Source organism: Hyla sarda, chromosome 8 (assembly GCF_029499605.1).
Source record: "Hyla sarda isolate aHylSar1 chromosome 8, aHylSar1.hap1, whole genome shotgun sequence".
Lineage (NCBI taxonomy): Eukaryota > Metazoa > Chordata > Amphibia > Anura > Hylidae > Hyla > Hyla sarda.
In genome coordinates, this window is record NC_079196.1 from 40959992 (window position 1) to 40977850 (window position 17859).

A 17859-nucleotide genomic window follows, 5' to 3' on the forward strand; every position below is an offset into this window, starting at 1 on the left:
TGTGTATGCCTTCTTATTACCTCTTTCTGTTGATGTAACAAATCTGGGATAGGCCCCATTCTGTAGTGCAGTCTACATTTCCACTAAATTCTCTGGCTGAGGATCAGGCGTTTGATCACTCCATCTGATATTCTCATTAAAGGGGCACTCCGGTGGAAAACTATTTTTTTTTTTTTTCAAATCAACTAGTGTCAAGAAGTTAGGCTAGGTTCACACTGCAGAATTTCTGGGCAGAATTTCTGCCGGAGATCGAGCCAACGGCACTAGGACCGAGCAGACTGCATTGCTGACCCATAGACTGAAATGCATTTCTGGGTTGATCTTTTGGGAGATCTGCTCAAAAATGCATCGCCATCTATGGGAAAGGCAATGTAGTCCGCGCGGTCCTAGTGCCACCGGCTCAATCTCCGGCAGAAATTCTGCCCAGAAATTCTACAGTGTGAACCCAGATTTAGACAGATTTTAAATTACTTCTAATTAAAAATCTTAATCCTTCCAGTACTTCTCAGCTGCTGTGTGTTCCAGAGGAAGTTCTTTTCTTTTTGAATTTCCTTTCTGCCTGACCACAGTGCTCTTTGCTGACACCTGTGTCCATTTTAGGAACTGTCTAGAGTAGGAGCAAATCCCCATAGGAAACCTATCCTGCTCTGGACAGTTCCTAAAATGGACAGAGGTGTCAGCAGAGAGCACTGTGGTCAGACAGAAAATAAATCCAATAAGAGAAGAACTTCCTGTGGAGCATACAGCAGCTGATAAGTACTGGAAGGATTATGATTTTTAAATAGAAGTAATTTACAAATCTGTTAAAAAAAAGAAAAAGCACCATTTTAAAATCAACTGACACCAGAAAGTTAAACAGATTTGTAAATAACTTCTATTTAAAAATTCTAATCCTTCCAGTACTCATCAGCTGCTGGATGCTCCACAGGAAGTTCTTTTCTTTTTAGATTTATTTTATGACTGACCACAGTGCTTTCTGCTGACACCTCTGTCCATTTTAGGAACTGTCCAGAGCAGGAGAGGTTTGCTATGAGGATTTGCTCCTACTCTGGACAGTTCCTAAAATGGACAGAGGTGTCAGCAGAGAGCACTGTGGTGAGACAGAAAATAAATAAAAAAGAAAAGAACTTCCTGTGGAGCATCAAGCAGCTGATAAGTACGGATTAGGATTTTTAAATAGAAGTAATTTAGAAATCTCTTTAACTGTCTGATGTCAGTTGATTTAAAATGGTGCTTTTTCTTTTTTAAAGTGTGTAGAGAAATATTGCTGCCTCTTTAGGTAACTTAGTAGTTTGCTCTACACCAGGGGTGTGAAACTCCCGGCCCGCGGGCCATTTGCGGCTCGCCAAACAAAAGTTTGTGGCCTGCACCAGGTATGTATAATTTGTATTGCCCGACGCCGGGGACATGCAGTTCCCGGCGCCGGGAAGGTAACTTCTTCAGACAATGCTACCTAAATGTGGGGAACCTGCTACTACCTAATGTGGGGAACCTGCTACTACCTAATGTGGGGAACCTGCTACTACCTAATGTGGGGAACCTGCTACTACCTAATGTGGGGAACCTGCTACTACCTAATGTGGGGAACCTGCTACTGCCTAATGTGGGGAACCTGCTACTGCCTAATGTGGGGAACCTGCTACTACCTAATGTGACCTGTGGAAAAAGAAAAAAGGGGAGAGGGCTGTGCCTCGTGTATTACCCAGGGTATCTGTGTCCCAATCAGGGACTAAGGGAGCCGCGAATCTATAAAATGGCTGCTGACCGGAAGTATGTAGAAATAGGCATATCACCCCTTTGGGTTACTCAGCATGTTGAAGCGAACTGCACGGCCCAGGGATGAAATCTTCTCCCGTATGATCAAGAAGAAATCAAGAGAAAAAAACGGAACCTTGCCTAGGCGCTGTTCGCAGATCCAGGTTAATGAAACACAAATATGTATGGAAAGTAAAGTGCCCGGAGGCACTGCGTTTATTAATAGAGCTTCCAATGACGCGTTTCGGAGGGTATTTCCTCCTTCCTCAGATTGGCATAATTGGAGGAAATACTCTCCGAAACGAGTCATTGAAAGCTCTATTAATAAACGCAGTGCCTCCGGGCACTTTACTTTCCATACATATTTGTGTTTCATTAACCTGGATCTGCGAACAGCGCCTAGGCAAGGTTCCGTTTTTTCCTCTCTTCATTACTACCTAATGTGGGGAACCTGCTACTACCTACCTAATGTGGGGAACCTGCTACTACCTACCTAATGTGAGGAACCTGCTACTACCTACCTAATGTGAGGAACCTGCTACTACCTACCTAATGTGAGGAACCTGCTACTACCTAATGTGGGAAACCCCCAGAAGTAGGACCCCCCATCATCCGTCAGCTCATGCTATTACCACACGGGAGTAGGGGGAATGGGTGGGGGGTTGCTGGTGGATGATGAGGGGCGCATGATGGGGGCATTATATGTAAGGGACATATGAGGCCCAGCCTCACCCAGCTGCTACCTCCAGTGGCCCCCGGATAATTTGAGTTTGGGACCCCTGCTCTACACCAGTCTTCCCAATTTGTTGCTCCCTGGTTGTTGCAAACCTACAACTCCCATCATTCCTGGATGGCCGAATGCTGGGGAACACTGTTCTACCCAACCTTTCTTAATAATGAACTTTATGTGCAATTACTAACAGCTTCACCACACCAAAAGGCTATAAAAGTAGCTATATAAAGCTTTTATATGTCAACACACCTCACTATGAATATACATGTCATGAGAGGCGGCTCTGCAGTTACTTGTCCGACATTAGGACATGAAAGGTTGTCTTGTGATAACCCGGATATAAATTACCCCTTATCAGTATGACAGGGTGACGCCAATAGTGATTCTCTCAAACCAGTAAGAGTAATGTAATGATGTTTCATATCCTTTTCAGCACGGAGCTCATAAATCTTCCCCTTTCCCCGGCACAGGCTATAATTAATGGCGGCCGGGGCTCTCGATCGGGGAGGTGTGCCTATTGATGTACCTGCGGTGAATCAGACATAATTTAATTTATTTCTAAATCACTCATCCTGCTGATTCACAGAGCTGAGAAATACATGATTCAAATATCCATGAGATGAGGAGGATGTGCTAACATAAAGAACACGTCCCCATACAGCAGGGTTTCCCAACCAGTGTGCCTCCAGCTGTTGCAAAACTACAACTCCCAGCATGCCCGGACAGCCTTTGGCTGTCCGGGCATGCTGGGAGTTGTAGTTTTGCAACAGCTGGAGGCACACTGGTTGGGAAACACAGCAATACAGAATAGAGAGACGAATAATCAGTCCGGACAGGGCCACGATATTTCCTCTGTGGGGTCAAGCTAATAACATTTCAGACTTGAAATATCAGAATTTGGTTAAAGGGGTATTTAAAAAAAAAAATAAAAATAAAAAAAAATAAGTTTTTTCCTGGATCACCTGGCTCCAGAAAGTTAAACAGATTTGTAAATTACTTCCATTAAAAAAATCTTAATCCTTCCAATAATTATCAGCTACTGAAGTTGAGTTGTTCTTATCTGTCTGGAAACAGTGCTCTCTGCTGACACCTCTGTCTGTCTCAGGAACTGCACAGAGTAGAATAGGTTTGCTATGGGAATTTGCTTCTATTCTGGACAGCTCCCGAGACACGTGTCATCAGAGAGCACTTAGACAGAAAAGAACAACTCAACTTCAGCAGCTCATGAGTACTGAAAGGATTACGATTTTTTTAATAGAAGTAATTTACAAATCTGTTTAACTTTCTGGAGCCAGTTGATATATAAAAATACGTTTTTTTTCCTGGATAACCCCTTTAAATGTAGGGTAAAATATTCTTTAAAGGGGTTGTTTGCTTTGGGGATTCCCTTTTGCTAGGAGGGTACCTGGGTTATAAAATAATTAAAAGGGTACTCTGCCGGAAAACTATTTGTTTTTTAAATCAACTGATGCCAGAAAGTTAAACAGATTTGTAAATGACTTCTATTTTAAAATCTTAATCCTTCCAGTACTTATCAGCTGCCGTATGATCCATAGGAAGTTGTATTCTTTTTTAATTTCCTCACTGACCACAGTGCTCTCTGCTGACACCTCTGTCCATTTTAGGAACTGTTCAGAGCAGGAGCAAATCCCCATAGTAAACCTATTCGGCTCTGGACAGTTCTTAAGACAGATGTGTCAGCAGAGAGTACTGCGGTCAGACAGAAAAAGAAATTCAAAAAGAAAAGAACTCTGTAAAATCTTCATCCTTCCAGTACTTATTAGCTGCTGAATACTACAAAGTAATTTACAAAATCTGTTTAATTTTCTGGCACCAGATGATTGAAAACTAAATGTTTTCCAGTGGAGAACCCCTTTAAATACAGTCCCAGAGGGTATAGTAGCTGCAGCCTTTAAGAGAGCATGGCAGTGTTCACAAGGGTTTAATTTTTCCTGCAGTGCCTCCAAAGGAGAAATTGAGAATTACACTGTTTTAATTTAAATCAATGGGTTGGCCACCCAATTTAAACCAATGGGTAGTGCATGGACATGATGAGTTCTCCACAGGAAAACCCCTACTTTGGCTAGGAGGTGAACTTTCACAGTGGTGGCATTAAAATTTTCAACAACCGGTTTTCTGTTTTCCCATTGAGACCCAAATAATCATTAATGAAGAAGCAAAGAAAATATCCAGCGCAGCCAAGGCTCGAATGGTAAAAGGGGTTATGCAGGGAAAAACTTTTTTTTTTTATATATATGAACTGGCTCCAGAAAAGTTAAACAGATTTGTAAATTACTTCTATTAAAAAATCTTAATCCTTTCAGTACTTATGAGCTTCTGAAGTTGAGTTGTTCTTTTCTGTCTAAGTGCTCTCTGATGACACGTGTCTCGGGAACCGCCCAGTTTAGAAGCAAATCCCCATAGCAAACCTCATCTAAACTGGGCGGTTCTTGAGACACGTGTCATCAAAGAGCACGTAGACAGAAAAAAAACAACTCTTCAGAAGCTCATAAGTACCGAAAGGATTAAGATTTTTTAATTGAAGTCATTTACAAATCTGTTTAACTTTCTGGAGCCAGTTGATCTATAAAAAATAGTTTTTTTCCTGGATAACCCCTTTAAGATTTCCAATACAGCATCATACAGGGAGACAGCAGGGATGCGTTTTAACCGTCTAAGCTGTCTTAGTCATACTGATCAGTATGACTAAGACCGCTTAGAAGGTCGAAGCGCGTCACTGCTGTCTCCCTGTATGATGCTGTATTGGAAATCTTAAAGGGGTATTCCAGGAAAAAAACTATTTTTTTATAGATCAACTGGCTCCAGAAAGTTAAACAGATTTGTAAATGACTTCTATTAAAAAATCTTAATCCTTCCAATAGTTATTAGCTTCTGAAGTTGAGTTGCTGTTTTCTGTCTAACTGCTCTCTGATGACTCACGTCCAGGGAGCTGTGCAGTTCCTATGGGGATATTCTCCCATCATGCACAGCTCCCGGGACGTGACATCATCATTGAGCAGTTAGACAGAAAACTTCAGAAGCTAATAACTATTGAAAGGATTAAGATTTTTTAATAGAAGTAATTTACAAATCTGTTTAACTTTCCGGAGCCAGTTACATAGTTACATAGTTGATATATAAAAAAAAGTTTTTGTCTGGAATACCCCTTTAAGGTGGCCATACACCTGCAATAGCAGCAAAGCTATGAATTGGCATTGGCAGAGAATTACCCAGCGGCACACAATGTTTCATAGAGCTCTGTTGTATGGACTCCGTGTACCGCCATACAGCCGCTGAGCTTTAGTTCAAGTGTTCTTGTTCGCGATAAAGTTTAGTATAATTTATACCGTTGACATATAAAGGAATGTGCTAAATCAACTTCGCAATGTAAACACTAGAATTCCTATGTTCCGGAGAACGTACTGCATGTTAAGAATTTGTGAAGGTCGTCTTGGTGTCGCGCACTCACCTGTATGGCATGTAAGCAACAAAACATGATCTGTTTTATCCTCCTACTAAATTTAGCAAGGGGCATACAAAGTGAAGAGAGATACTGTTCTCGCAACGCCATTTAAAATGATCTCCGTTCAGTCCTACGGGACAACTTCTACACAGCCGGATGGACAGCAGTGTTTTAAAGGGGTATTCTGGTCACAGACCTCTTATCCCCTATCTGAGACCCCCCTGCGATCTCTGTGCAGCACCCACATCCTATGCAGGGCTGCTGTTCCAGTCTCGGAAACCTCTATGTTTGCCGCACTGGAGATGTGACATGACACCACGCCCCTCGTGACGTCACGCCACACCCCCTCCATAGACATGAATGGGGGGGCGTGGTGTGACGTCACGAGGGGGCGTGGCACGACGTCACGTATCCTGTCCTGAAAACACAGAGGCTTCCGAGACTGAAGCAGCAGCCCGGCATAGAATGTGGGTGCTGCACAGAGATCGTGGGGTCCCAGCGATGGGCCCCCCCACGATCAGACATCTATGGCCGGTGAATAAGGCTCTGCTGCAGATCCTTGTGCAATTCCTTGTGCTGTGGGCCCCATCTTTCTCAGGACTGATAAGGGTCACAGCAAAAGACCCCCCTGATGAAAAAAAGTAATGACATAGTCTAGCAGAAGCTATAGGTGTTTAGCCCAAATGTCAATGTCCTACCCCTTAAAAGAGCCTGGAGACCTAACGTGAGAGCAATTTTGCATACGTCACCCAAATTCCCAAACACATTTATGACTACCCCGTAATTCCTATGTCTGTGGGGATCCAGACATGGGGAGGGGAATTTATCATTCTGGTGCAAGTATTGGGCGTTATTATTCCGCAAATGTCGCAGAGACTTTGAAGAATCACCACAGAACTTTATTACTTCCGTCTGGTTAAATGTCGCAGAAAAGTGGCGGCTGCGCAACAATTGTATCAAATGTTGCACGGACCTTCAAAAGGGGTACTCCACTGCCCCAGCGTTCCGAACATTTTATTCCGAAGGCTGGGTGGGGGCTGAAGGGGCCATGATGTCACGCGACGCCCCTTCAATGCAAGTCTATGGGAGGGGGCGTGAAATCTGTCACGCCCCCTCCCATAGACTTGCATTGAGGGGATGGGGTGTGACATCACACGGGGCGGAGTTGTGACGTCGCGGTCTCACGTCCCCGTGGTTGAGATGGTATTAGCCTGAGGGCCTCCAGCTGCCACGCCCCCTCCCATGGACTTGCATTGAGGGGGCATGGCATGACGTGTCGAGGGGCGTGGCCATGATGTCACCACCCCCCGCACCCAGCATTCTAAAGGAATGCTGGGTGCTGCGCAGAGGTCGCAGGGGGCCCAGCTGCGGCCCCCCCCCCGCGATAAGACATCTTATCCTCTATTCTTTGGATAGGGGATAAGATGCCTATGAGCGGCGTACCCCTTTAATTCTTGAAGATTCACATTGTTTGGTATGTAAGCTAAATTTACAGGAATATCGATAGAAAGAGGACTGCAGTGTCAGACCAAGCAGAGTCTGTATGTCGTCGGCACAAGAGCTAAGGCACCAAACGCTAAGAAATCTTCATAAAGATTCATTGCAACGTTGATTCATGTTGGATGCACTGGAGCAATAAAAATTGTTGTGAGAGAACATCTATCCACTGAAATGTAGACCATCCTAATATATATATATCTATATCTATATAGATCTATTTCTATCTAGCTATCTAAACCTATTTATATATATATATTAGATCAAAGGGTTACTATACATAATAATAAATAAATAACTAAATCATGACTGTGCACAAATTCAGTTTCTTCGTGTATTAGCCTTTCAGAAGCCGAGCCTTCCACATATCATTATTGATGGAGAATACAAACCTGATACACCAGGAAGTGTCTTAATAAACTTTCCATTAAAATGATTGATGACGGCTTCACATTTCTCCGTCGATTCCATCCTGAAAGAGAAGAAATGACAAAGCTAATATCAAGCTGTGAAAGCAGAAAAAGAAAAATAACAAAATGGCGATAGAATGACTGCAACCAATACACTGTAACACCATCCTCCATGTTGAAATGTGTATTACCGGCATTATTTTTTTTCCAGTATTAAACTTCTATGTAATTTTTTAAAAAAATTTTTACCCCAATTTAGGAAGTCTCACCTTGCGAATCCTACCCCGCGACTGGTACCGCTGGAATCACGTAGTATCCTTGTAGATATAACCTGTCCAAATGGCTTCAACATGTTTTCAAGCTCTTGCTCGTCCATCGATAGAGGCAAGTTGGATATATACAGGTTTGTTGGGTCTTGTTCTTGTTGCTAAAGATAAAAAAATCGTATTTGCACTTAGAATAAAACAAAATCTTAAATAATTAAAAAAGCTTCACGTTTTTGGGATGTTTCATAATAGTATCTTATTTGTCCAATAATACATTTGTGGCTCATACAATTTTTCAAAACCTGACAGGCAGCCATATGGTCGTATTTTTAGTTTATGCCAAAAGGAGAGGAAAACAAAACAAGTAAAGAAGAGTGATGTCCACCAAGCACCCTATAGCTACCCAATAACATACAGGATATAACCAACCGGGATTGGGCACCCCATGTCCTTGGGGCTACCTCTAATACAAACAAATACATCCATGTCAATGCAAATTAACTTGTTTTAATACTCCTTAAAGGGGTATTCCGGGCAAAAACGTTTTATCCCCTATCCAAAGGATAGGGGATAAGATGTCTGATCGTGGGCGTCCCGCTGCTGAGACCCCCGCGATTTCCCTGCAGCACTCACATTCCATGCAGGTGCTGAATCTCCAGTTTCGGAAACCTCCGGGTTTTCGGGACTGGGGACATGACATCACGCCACACCCCGTCCATTCATGTCTATGGGAGGGGGCGTGACGGCCGTCACGCCCCCTCCCATAGACACGAATGGAGGGGACGTGGCGTGACGTCACGTCCCCAGTCCCGGAGGTTTCCGAAACTGGAGATTCAGCAGGGAAATTGTGGGGGTCTCAGCAGGGGGCCCCCCGCGTTCAGACATCTTATCCCCTATCCTTTGGATAGGGGATCAAATCTTTTTGCCCGGAATACCCCTTTAAGATTAAAAAGTAATTTGGCAAATCCTTAGACCTTGGAAGTATGCTTGCATCACTAAGGCGAGGTTTCCACTGCTACCTGCTCCGACCCTTCTAGAGGGGTCTGTTCGGTTCTTTTTTTTTGCGCCAGACTCTGAACGGGATGGAGCACAAATGACAGCACCAGGTCCCAAAAGATCCCATTGACTTAAATGGGATATTTTTTTTTTTTTCTCCTCTCATCTCCCATTCTTCTGACGGAGTGACCAACGGAGCGCCCTTTAGCAGAGCACAATGGCCGTGTGAATGGGCCCTAACAAGAAAAGTTCTCGGAAAAGGGACGTCCCTGGGGCGGCATGTCTGAAGATCATAGAAGAGGTGTTAAAATGGTTCATAGACTTGGTAGCAGATCCATCAGAAGATCAGTCATATTCTAAACATCTTAAGAGATCTGAACCGCTTAGATCTCCAACAACGGTTGCTTTTGTCTGCTTTGATATCCAGGTCAAAGTCTAGGTTTATTATACGGAATCTATAGCATGTAAGTAATTTCTATTTTAAGACAGTAAACAGTACTTCTATACTAAACATACCCACATGTGAGCAGGAGCCATAAACAGGTAGCGGGTCAGGGGAGTTTCGGTAAATACTGTGGCATTGAAGGCATCTCATCCAGCCAAGTAAACTCCCTACTACTGTACAGGCGAGGAGCGAAAACTCTGACACAGCTCTGTCTACAGATAGATAGGCCTCTGGTCTAAGCAACATTACTATTTATGTTTCAAGACCCTTTAATTGGGTGGCACATTGAGTTACCGTGTAGCTACCCATAGTTGGCAGTAGAGAGACCGTTTTCTTCCCTTAGTAGGGGAGGTAATTTTCATTCTTTTCCCCAAGTATAGAAGAAACAGGAATGTCCAGTGCAGAAGGTGCAGTTTCAAAGCTTTATCAAGAAACAACATGTGACGCGTTTCAGGTGAAGGATACAACCTTTGGCTTTTTTCACACTGTAGTTCGGATAGGCAGTGTGACGTCCGTCGGGGAAGCCGGGGAGAATAGCGGGAGGTAAAATACATCATGGAATGTTTTTTCCTCCCACTACTCCCGTTAAACAACAACGGCGCCCGACAGACCCCATAAAAGTAAATGGGATCTGTCGGGACCTAGTTTCCCACAGTACCCTTCAAAAAGAATGTCCGTTAAGGCACAAATAAGTGCCTGACGTACTTTCTCCGACGGGGTACAACGTCAGTGTGAAAGGTGTCAGTAATCGTACATTGGGTGTAAACTACACCTGAAACGCGCCACGTTTCCAGATTTTTTTTTTTTTTTTTTTTAAATAAAGCTTTGAAACTGCACCTTCTGTGCTGGACATTGCTGTTTCTTTGTTGGTGCTGTACTGCTCTGTCCAAGGCGCAGAGTGATATAGAGGGTGAGATGAATACATGCCTTCTTTTTTTCCCCCATGTAGCGCCACCTGCAAGACTCCCTACAGCAACATAATCCCCGAAAAAGAACTAGTAGTGCTGGAGGTTCGTGACGTCACGGCCAAGCCCCCTCAATGCAAGTCTATGGGAGGGGGCATGACGGACGTCATGCCCCCTCCCATAGACTTTCATTGAGGGGGCATGGCCGTGACATCATGAGCCTCCGGCGCAGCACCAGACACTCTTAACGAAAGCAAGGGTGCAGTGGAGAGATCGTGGGGGGTCCCCAGCAGCGGGACCCCCACGATCAGACATCTTATCCCATATCCATTGGATAGGGGATAAAATGTCTAGGGGTGGAGTACCCCTTTAAGTCTAATAAGATATATTGCTTGCCTCCTATTTTAGGAAAGGCCAATAAAGATTCAGTCCTTCTTACATCTACAATGACTTGTCTACCGTCATCTCAGCATTTTCAGGGCTGAACAGAGACAAAAGTGCTGCTACTATCTACTATTCCCCAGGGGGATCATAGCGGTCGAATCCTTGCGAAACAGACATTGACGAGATATCATAGCAGTATGCCATCATGCGTCCCATAAGGGGGTTATCCACTATTGTAAAATTGATGGTCTGTTCTCGGTATGGGCCATCAATATTAGATCAATGGTGGACAGACTCCCGACACGCCTGCCAATCTGTTGTTTGAAGGGGCTGCAGCACAGGGAACGGTCATAAATTTTAAAATTCGAATAACCCCTTTAAGCTCCGGGTTACCTCGACTACTAAAGGGAGTCATATACCGGTGATAATATTTTATTAGCCAAGGCACCTAGTGTGATCCCACAATTTAGGAGGCATTAATATATGTATAAGTATATACACACTGTCCCCGAGAATAAAGGTTTCCTTTGCACTTTGAGTTATGACTGAATGTTTTATTAAACACAGGCAGTGAAAACGCACGGCGCAGAGGGAGGGAGGGAGTTTTTTCTTCTTTTCTTTAAGGGCATGTGGTATTTCGGCAGCACGAGTCAGCAGAAAGCAGACAAGAAAATGGAAGTGTTTAAATTCCAGGATACACGTGCCTTGTCAATTTAAGATGAAGAGGAAAACCTCAAGAAAGGAAAAATACATTACACTGGCAAACAATTATTTTATGTAAGAGCGGAGGCCACCTTTTAACATGCGTAAATTGTAACGGCAGAGCGCCAATTCATTTATGGCCATCAATGCTGCAAATATTCCTTTGTATGGGGAGATGTCCACACCCATTTTACTAAGGCTCTATATATGCAATGTATGCGGCAAGCAACATCACAATGACTGAACAATCGAAGGTTACGGTATATCAAATACAGAAAACAGATCTAGTGCAAAAGACAATTAAAGGGGTACTTTTTTTTTTTTTTTTTTAATCAACTGGGGCCAGAAACTTAAACAGATTTGTAAATTACTTCTATTAAAAAATCTTAATCCTTCTAGTACATATTAGCTGCTGAATACTACAGAGGAAAGAGGTTTTTCTTTTTGGAACACAGAGCTCTCTGCTGACATCTCTGTCCATTTTAGAAACTGTCCGGAGAAGCATATGTTTGCTATGGTGATTTTCTTCTACTCTGGACAGTTCTTAAAATGGACAGAGATGTCAGCAGAGAGCACTGTGGTCATGATGTCAGCAGAGAGCTCTGTGTTCCAAAAAGAAAATAATTTCCTCTGCAGTATTCAGCAGCTAATAAGTACTAGAAGGATTAAGATTTTTTAATAGAAGTCATTTACATACCTGTAACTTTCTGCCACCAATTGATAAAAAAAAAAAAAAAAAGTTTTCCACTGGAGTACCCCTTTAAAGGGGTACTTCGTTGCCTCAGCATTCGGAACATTTTGTTCCAAACACTTGGAGAGGGCGGTGGGGGTCGTAACGTCATGGCCACGCCCCCCTCGTGACATCACCCCATTTTATCATTTAATTCTATGTATATTCAGGAGATCTGGAGCTTTGTATCACAACGGTGGAACTTCTGACTGCTATAAAGATATAATGAGAGATGAATTGGCTCCGAATGTTGTACCTATAAGGGACATGGAGTTAAAAGGTGGACATTCCGTTTCAAATGACTCTTGTGCCACAAAGAAAGGATCTTTTACATCAGTGTTTCGTAAGCAGCGTGCCTCCAGCTGTTGCAAACTATGGTTCCCAGCATGTCCGGACAGCCATTGGCTGAGGCAGGACATCACTGCAGCCGATGATTGGCCGAGCAGTCACTGGCACCAGTCTTGGAAGGTGGGGGTAAGAGAGCGCCAGAGACAGGTAAGTTGATGGGTTCTAATGCTCAGACACCCAGCAATAGGATATTAGATGGAGATTTATCAAAACCTGTGTAAAGGAAGAGTGGTGCAGTTGCCCATAGCAGCCAATCAGATCACTTCTTTCATGTTTTAGAGGCCTTTTTAAAATGAAAGAAGCGATCTGATTGGTTGCTATCGGCAACTGAACCACTTTTCCTATACACAGGTTTTGATAAATATCTCCCTTATTTCCCATCCTGTAAAAGGGGGATACGTTCACTTCCCCCACAGTACCCCTATAAACTTATTAAGCAAGAGAAGATAATCCAGGGCTCAGTCCTAAGTCCTGTATCAAAGATCTTTGTTTATAAAGGATACATTAAAAACTTACAGTAGATGTCACAATACAAAAACAATTACTTGATGCGTTTTGGAAGGTTGTCCCTTAGTCATAAGCCATGTGTACTAGAATCTATACTAGATACACTGTAACAAAGTCTCGGAAGTCCCTACAAATATATATACAGTGACCCCCCGACTTATGATGGCCCCAACATATGATCATTTCAACATATGATGGCCTCTCAAAGCCCATCGTATGTTGAAGGCAGCATCGACATATGATGCTGCTGTGTGTCGGGGCCATCGTACAAACAGCTATCTGACAGCGCTGACAACTTCAGCAACTGACAGTTGTTTAATGTGCCCCGTGTGCTCCGTTCTGCCTCCTGTTACTCACATGCTGTCCTGCTAACTCATACAGGCTTCCACTGTGAGCTCCGTGTAAGCCCCACCCCCCCAGTGCAGCCATAGCCAATAGCCTGCAGCATCTTGCTGCAGGCATCCAATGAGCTGCTCCCCTTCCTTTCCTATAGAGCTGTAGTCGGCAGAATGGTAATGGAGGACATTCTGTCCCCCTGAAGGTATTTAAAGAACTGTACAGTACTGTATGCGATGTCACACATCACATACAATACATAGACACACAATACACCCCATACATCAATGTTTCCCTATCAGTGTGCCTCCAGCTGTTGCAAAACTATAACTCCCAGCATGCCCAGACAGTCAATGGCTGTACATGCATGCTGGGAGTTGTAGTTGTGCAACAGCTGGAGGCACCCTGGTTTGTTAAACACTCCCCATACAATGGTCATCCCAGAACCAATTAGCAGTTTCCCATAGAGATATGTATTCAACATACAATGGTTCCGAGGCCCCAGAACCAATTACCATTTTTACATAGACATATGTACTCGACATATGATGGTTTCAACATATGATGGTTCTCCTGGAACCAATTAATATCATATGTTGAGGGACCACTGTATATACATATATACACTTTTTTTTAAATTTATTTATTTTTTATTTAGAGTTTGAAAGAAATGTACATCAAAAGGTTCTGGAGCAATTTAGAAAAGGGAAATAAAGTAGGAGTCTGACCACCTAGTGCAATGCTCAGTCCAGGCCTCCATTAAAGGGATTATCCAGGAAAAAAACTTGTGTTTTAATATTTCAACTGGCTCCAGAAAGTTAAACAGATTTGTAAATTACAACACAGAGAAACACAGCCGCACATCCACCATCTGTAATTTGATCTACTTGCTTCTCAGCATAATTTCAAAAACTAACAGGTTGTTATTATACATTTTGATCAAAAAGTACAAGTCCACTCGCCACATCAAGGCCACCTCGTTAGAGTGGGTCCCTAACCTGACACTGGCGTAGCACCCGGCGGCGACCACTGCCTCCTAGACCCCATGCCCAATGGGGGGAGCGACCCAGTGGCCAGGCAGCCCCACTACTGCCCGACCAAGCCCCTGGCTCTGGGCCACTCCACCCCACAGACAAAGAAACACAGCCGCACATCCACCATTTGCATAATTTCAAAAACTAACAGGTTGTCAGTACAGTAACCCCCCGACCTGCGATGGTCCCGACATATGATAAAATCGACATACGATGGCCTCTCAGAGGCCATCGCATGTCCATGTCAGCATCGACATACAACGCTTTTATATGTCGGGGCCATCGCATTAACTGCTATCCTACAGTGCAAAATGCTTAAGCTGCTGTCGGATAGCAGTTTAAGCATCCCGGGCAGGTTCACTTGCCTATCCCCGCTGCTCCGGGTCCACTTCGCGATCCTTCGTGTCTTCTGCATCTTGTCCGGGGTCCAGGCCTCGCTTTCTGGCGTCGTTATTACGTCACTACGCACGCAGCGCCGGCGCAGCAGCGTAATAACGTCACTAGAAAGCGAGGCCCGGACCCTGCAGAAGATGCGGAAGAAGCCGGAAGATCGCGAAGAAGACACCGGAGCAGCGGGACAACATCGGGAGCCCCTTGGACAGCATCGGGAGCGGTGAGGACACGGTCCGGAGCAGCGGGGACAGGCGAATACAGCTTCCTATACTCTACATTGCACGGATCCCTCAACATATGATGGATTCGACAAACGATGGGTCGTTTGGAACAAATTACCATCGTATGTTGAGGGACCACTGTATACATTTATTAATTACAGGAAACTGCATAAAGGGTTTCCTCCTACCATTCCCCCAGCCCTCTGACAGTGAGCACATGGTAGGTTTCACACTGGTGTGGTTCTCTGTGGCGGCCATTGTTTCTGTGATGCTTTGTCTATGGGATGGTGTGGCCCAGAGCCAGGGGCTTGGTCGGGCAGTAGTGGGGCTGCCTGGCCACTGGGTCGCTCCCCCCATTGGGCATGGGGTCTAGGAGGCAGTGGTCGCCGCCGGGTGCTACGCCAGTGTCAGGTTAGGGACCCACTCTAACGAGGTGGCCTTGACGTGGTGAGTGGGCTTGTACTTTTTGATCAAAATGTATAATAACAACCTGTTAGTTTTTGAAATTATGCTGAGAAGCAAGTAGATCAAATTACAGATGGTGGATGTGCGGCTGTGTTTCTCTCTGTGTTGTAGATTTGTAAATTACTTCTATTAAAAAAATCTTAATCCTTCCAGTACTTATGAGCTCCTGACATTGAGATGTTCTTTTTATGTCTAAGTCCTCTCTGATGACACCTGTCTCGGGAGCAAATTCCCATAGAAAACCTCTTCTACTCTGTGCAGTTCCCGAGACAAGCAGAGATGTCAGCAGAGAGCACTGTTGTCAGACAGAAAAGAACAACGCAACTTCAGCAGCTGATAATTATTGGAAGGATTAAGATTTTTTTAATAGAAGTAATTTATTTACAAATCTGTAGCCAATTGATATATACATTTTTTTTTCCCTGGAATACCCCTTTAAGGACAAAGAATTTGTACTCCAGAAGTATCAAAAAGTCAGAGAAATTGTAAAAACATAACATCAAAATCTCCTTAGGAGTAATTTAACAATTTCTCTGGATTTACTGGAAATGAAGAGGCCGTGGGAAGGACCTCACTGATGTCTGATCTGAGATTTGAGACATAGATACTCGCTGCTAATAGCGAGAATCCTGTCCTTCAATCTCCAACATAATCTCTAAGTAAGAAGGAGAAAATCATAGCTCTACAAGATAATACGCCCAACACTAATATTTATGTCAGATAAAAGAGGAAACAGAATTCGCCAGTGCTCATTGACCTTCTGATCCATCAGATTCTAGAACGCCTCCAGCAGCCTGTAAAGGATACGGTGGGTATTGACACTTTGCCGAAGCGCAGATGTGCACGTACAAAGGGATGTGGTCATCTATATACAAATACTGTATATAGCTTAATGTGTGTAAGTTCCAGCATAGCTTCCAAATGAGCTATTTTGATCAAAAACTAAAATTATAGTAGAGTTAAAGGGGTACTCCGCTGCTAGACATCCTATCCCCTATCCCCCCGCAGCAACCGGCGTTTGTTTATAGAGTTCCTGGGGCAGTGGTCGTGACTTCACGGCCACACCCCCTCGTGATGTCACACCACACCCCCTCCATTCATGTCTATGGGAGGGGGCGTGTCTGCAGACACGCCGCTCCCATATACATGAATGGAGGGGGCGTGGCATAACATCACAAAGGGGCGTGGCCGTGACATCACGATCACTGCCTCTGGCTCCGAGCGTTCCGAACAAAATGTTCAGAACGCTGGAGCACTGGAGTATCCTTTTAAATAAACAGTGTGAAGGTGGGATTATACGAGATATGAGGACAGGATACGAGGTTGGGATCATTGTTGCTTTTCCTCTCCCACAAGGTTCAGGAACAAAGATCGGGCAACACGGGTACTCAGCTAGTATATATATTAGGGATCGACCGATATCGATTTTTTTAGGGCAGATACAGATAATCTGTGGACTTTAAGGCCGATAGCCGATAACTTATACCGATATTCCGGTATAAATTATCGGCTATTTCAGCACCATCATCCCCCCCCCACCCCCCGCCGCCGCCCACTTCTCTCCCCCTGCCAATCCTTAGTCCAACCACAGCCCCCCGCACCGCACCCCCCACCGCATCGTCCAGAGACCGCCGCCCCATTGCCTCCCCCATCCCTGGTTTTATAATATATTTATAATTACCTGTTCCCGGGGTCCGCGCTACTTCTGGCTCCAGCAGTGTCCTGAGTTGTCACTGTGCGCACTGACTGTGATGTCTCGTTGAGGTCGTCACTCGTCATTGCGCAGCGCACAGCATAACGCAGGACGCAGCAGGAGCAAGAAGTAGCCCGGAAAAAGGTAATTATAAAACCGGGGATGGGGGAGGCAATAGGGCAGCGGCTCCAGTCTCTGGCCGGGGTGGTGCGGTGGGTGCAGTGTGGGGGGCGGGGCATTATTGGATTATCGGCAAGGTAATTGCCGATACCGATAACGTCCAAAATCGTGAATATCGGCCGATAATATCAGCCAAACCGATAATCAGTAGATCCCTAATATATATTTACATAAAACTCAATGTGTACGTATGCATGTGTCAACATAACTTTCAAATTATTGAAGATATTTCAATGAAACGTGGTACTTCTATATCGGCTCAAAATATAGTATACATAAAAGGGGTACTCCACTGGAAAACAGTTTTTTCTTTAAATCAACTGGTGCCAGAAAGTTAAACAAATTTGTAAATTACTTCTATTTAAAAATCTTAATCCTTCCAGTACTTATCAGCTT

At 44.1% G+C, this 17859-nt stretch overlaps 1 protein-coding gene across 13 annotated transcripts in view; it reads right to left on the minus strand.

The window, feature by feature from the left end:
* The window catches only part of RBMS1 (RNA binding motif single stranded interacting protein 1), a 442165-nt gene that overhangs the window by 53820 nt on the left and 370486 nt on the right, over positions 1-17859 (minus strand). For all 13 annotated transcript variants that reach the window (XM_056533368.1, XM_056533363.1, XM_056533374.1 and 10 more), the window contains 2 exons: positions 8128-8285; positions 7841-7920 (listed from right to left, as the gene is read on the minus strand). In XM_056533368.1, the coding sequence (XP_056389343.1) occupies positions 7841-7920; positions 8128-8285 (238 nt within the window). The remainder of the gene's footprint in view (positions 1-7840; positions 7921-8127; positions 8286-17859) is intronic.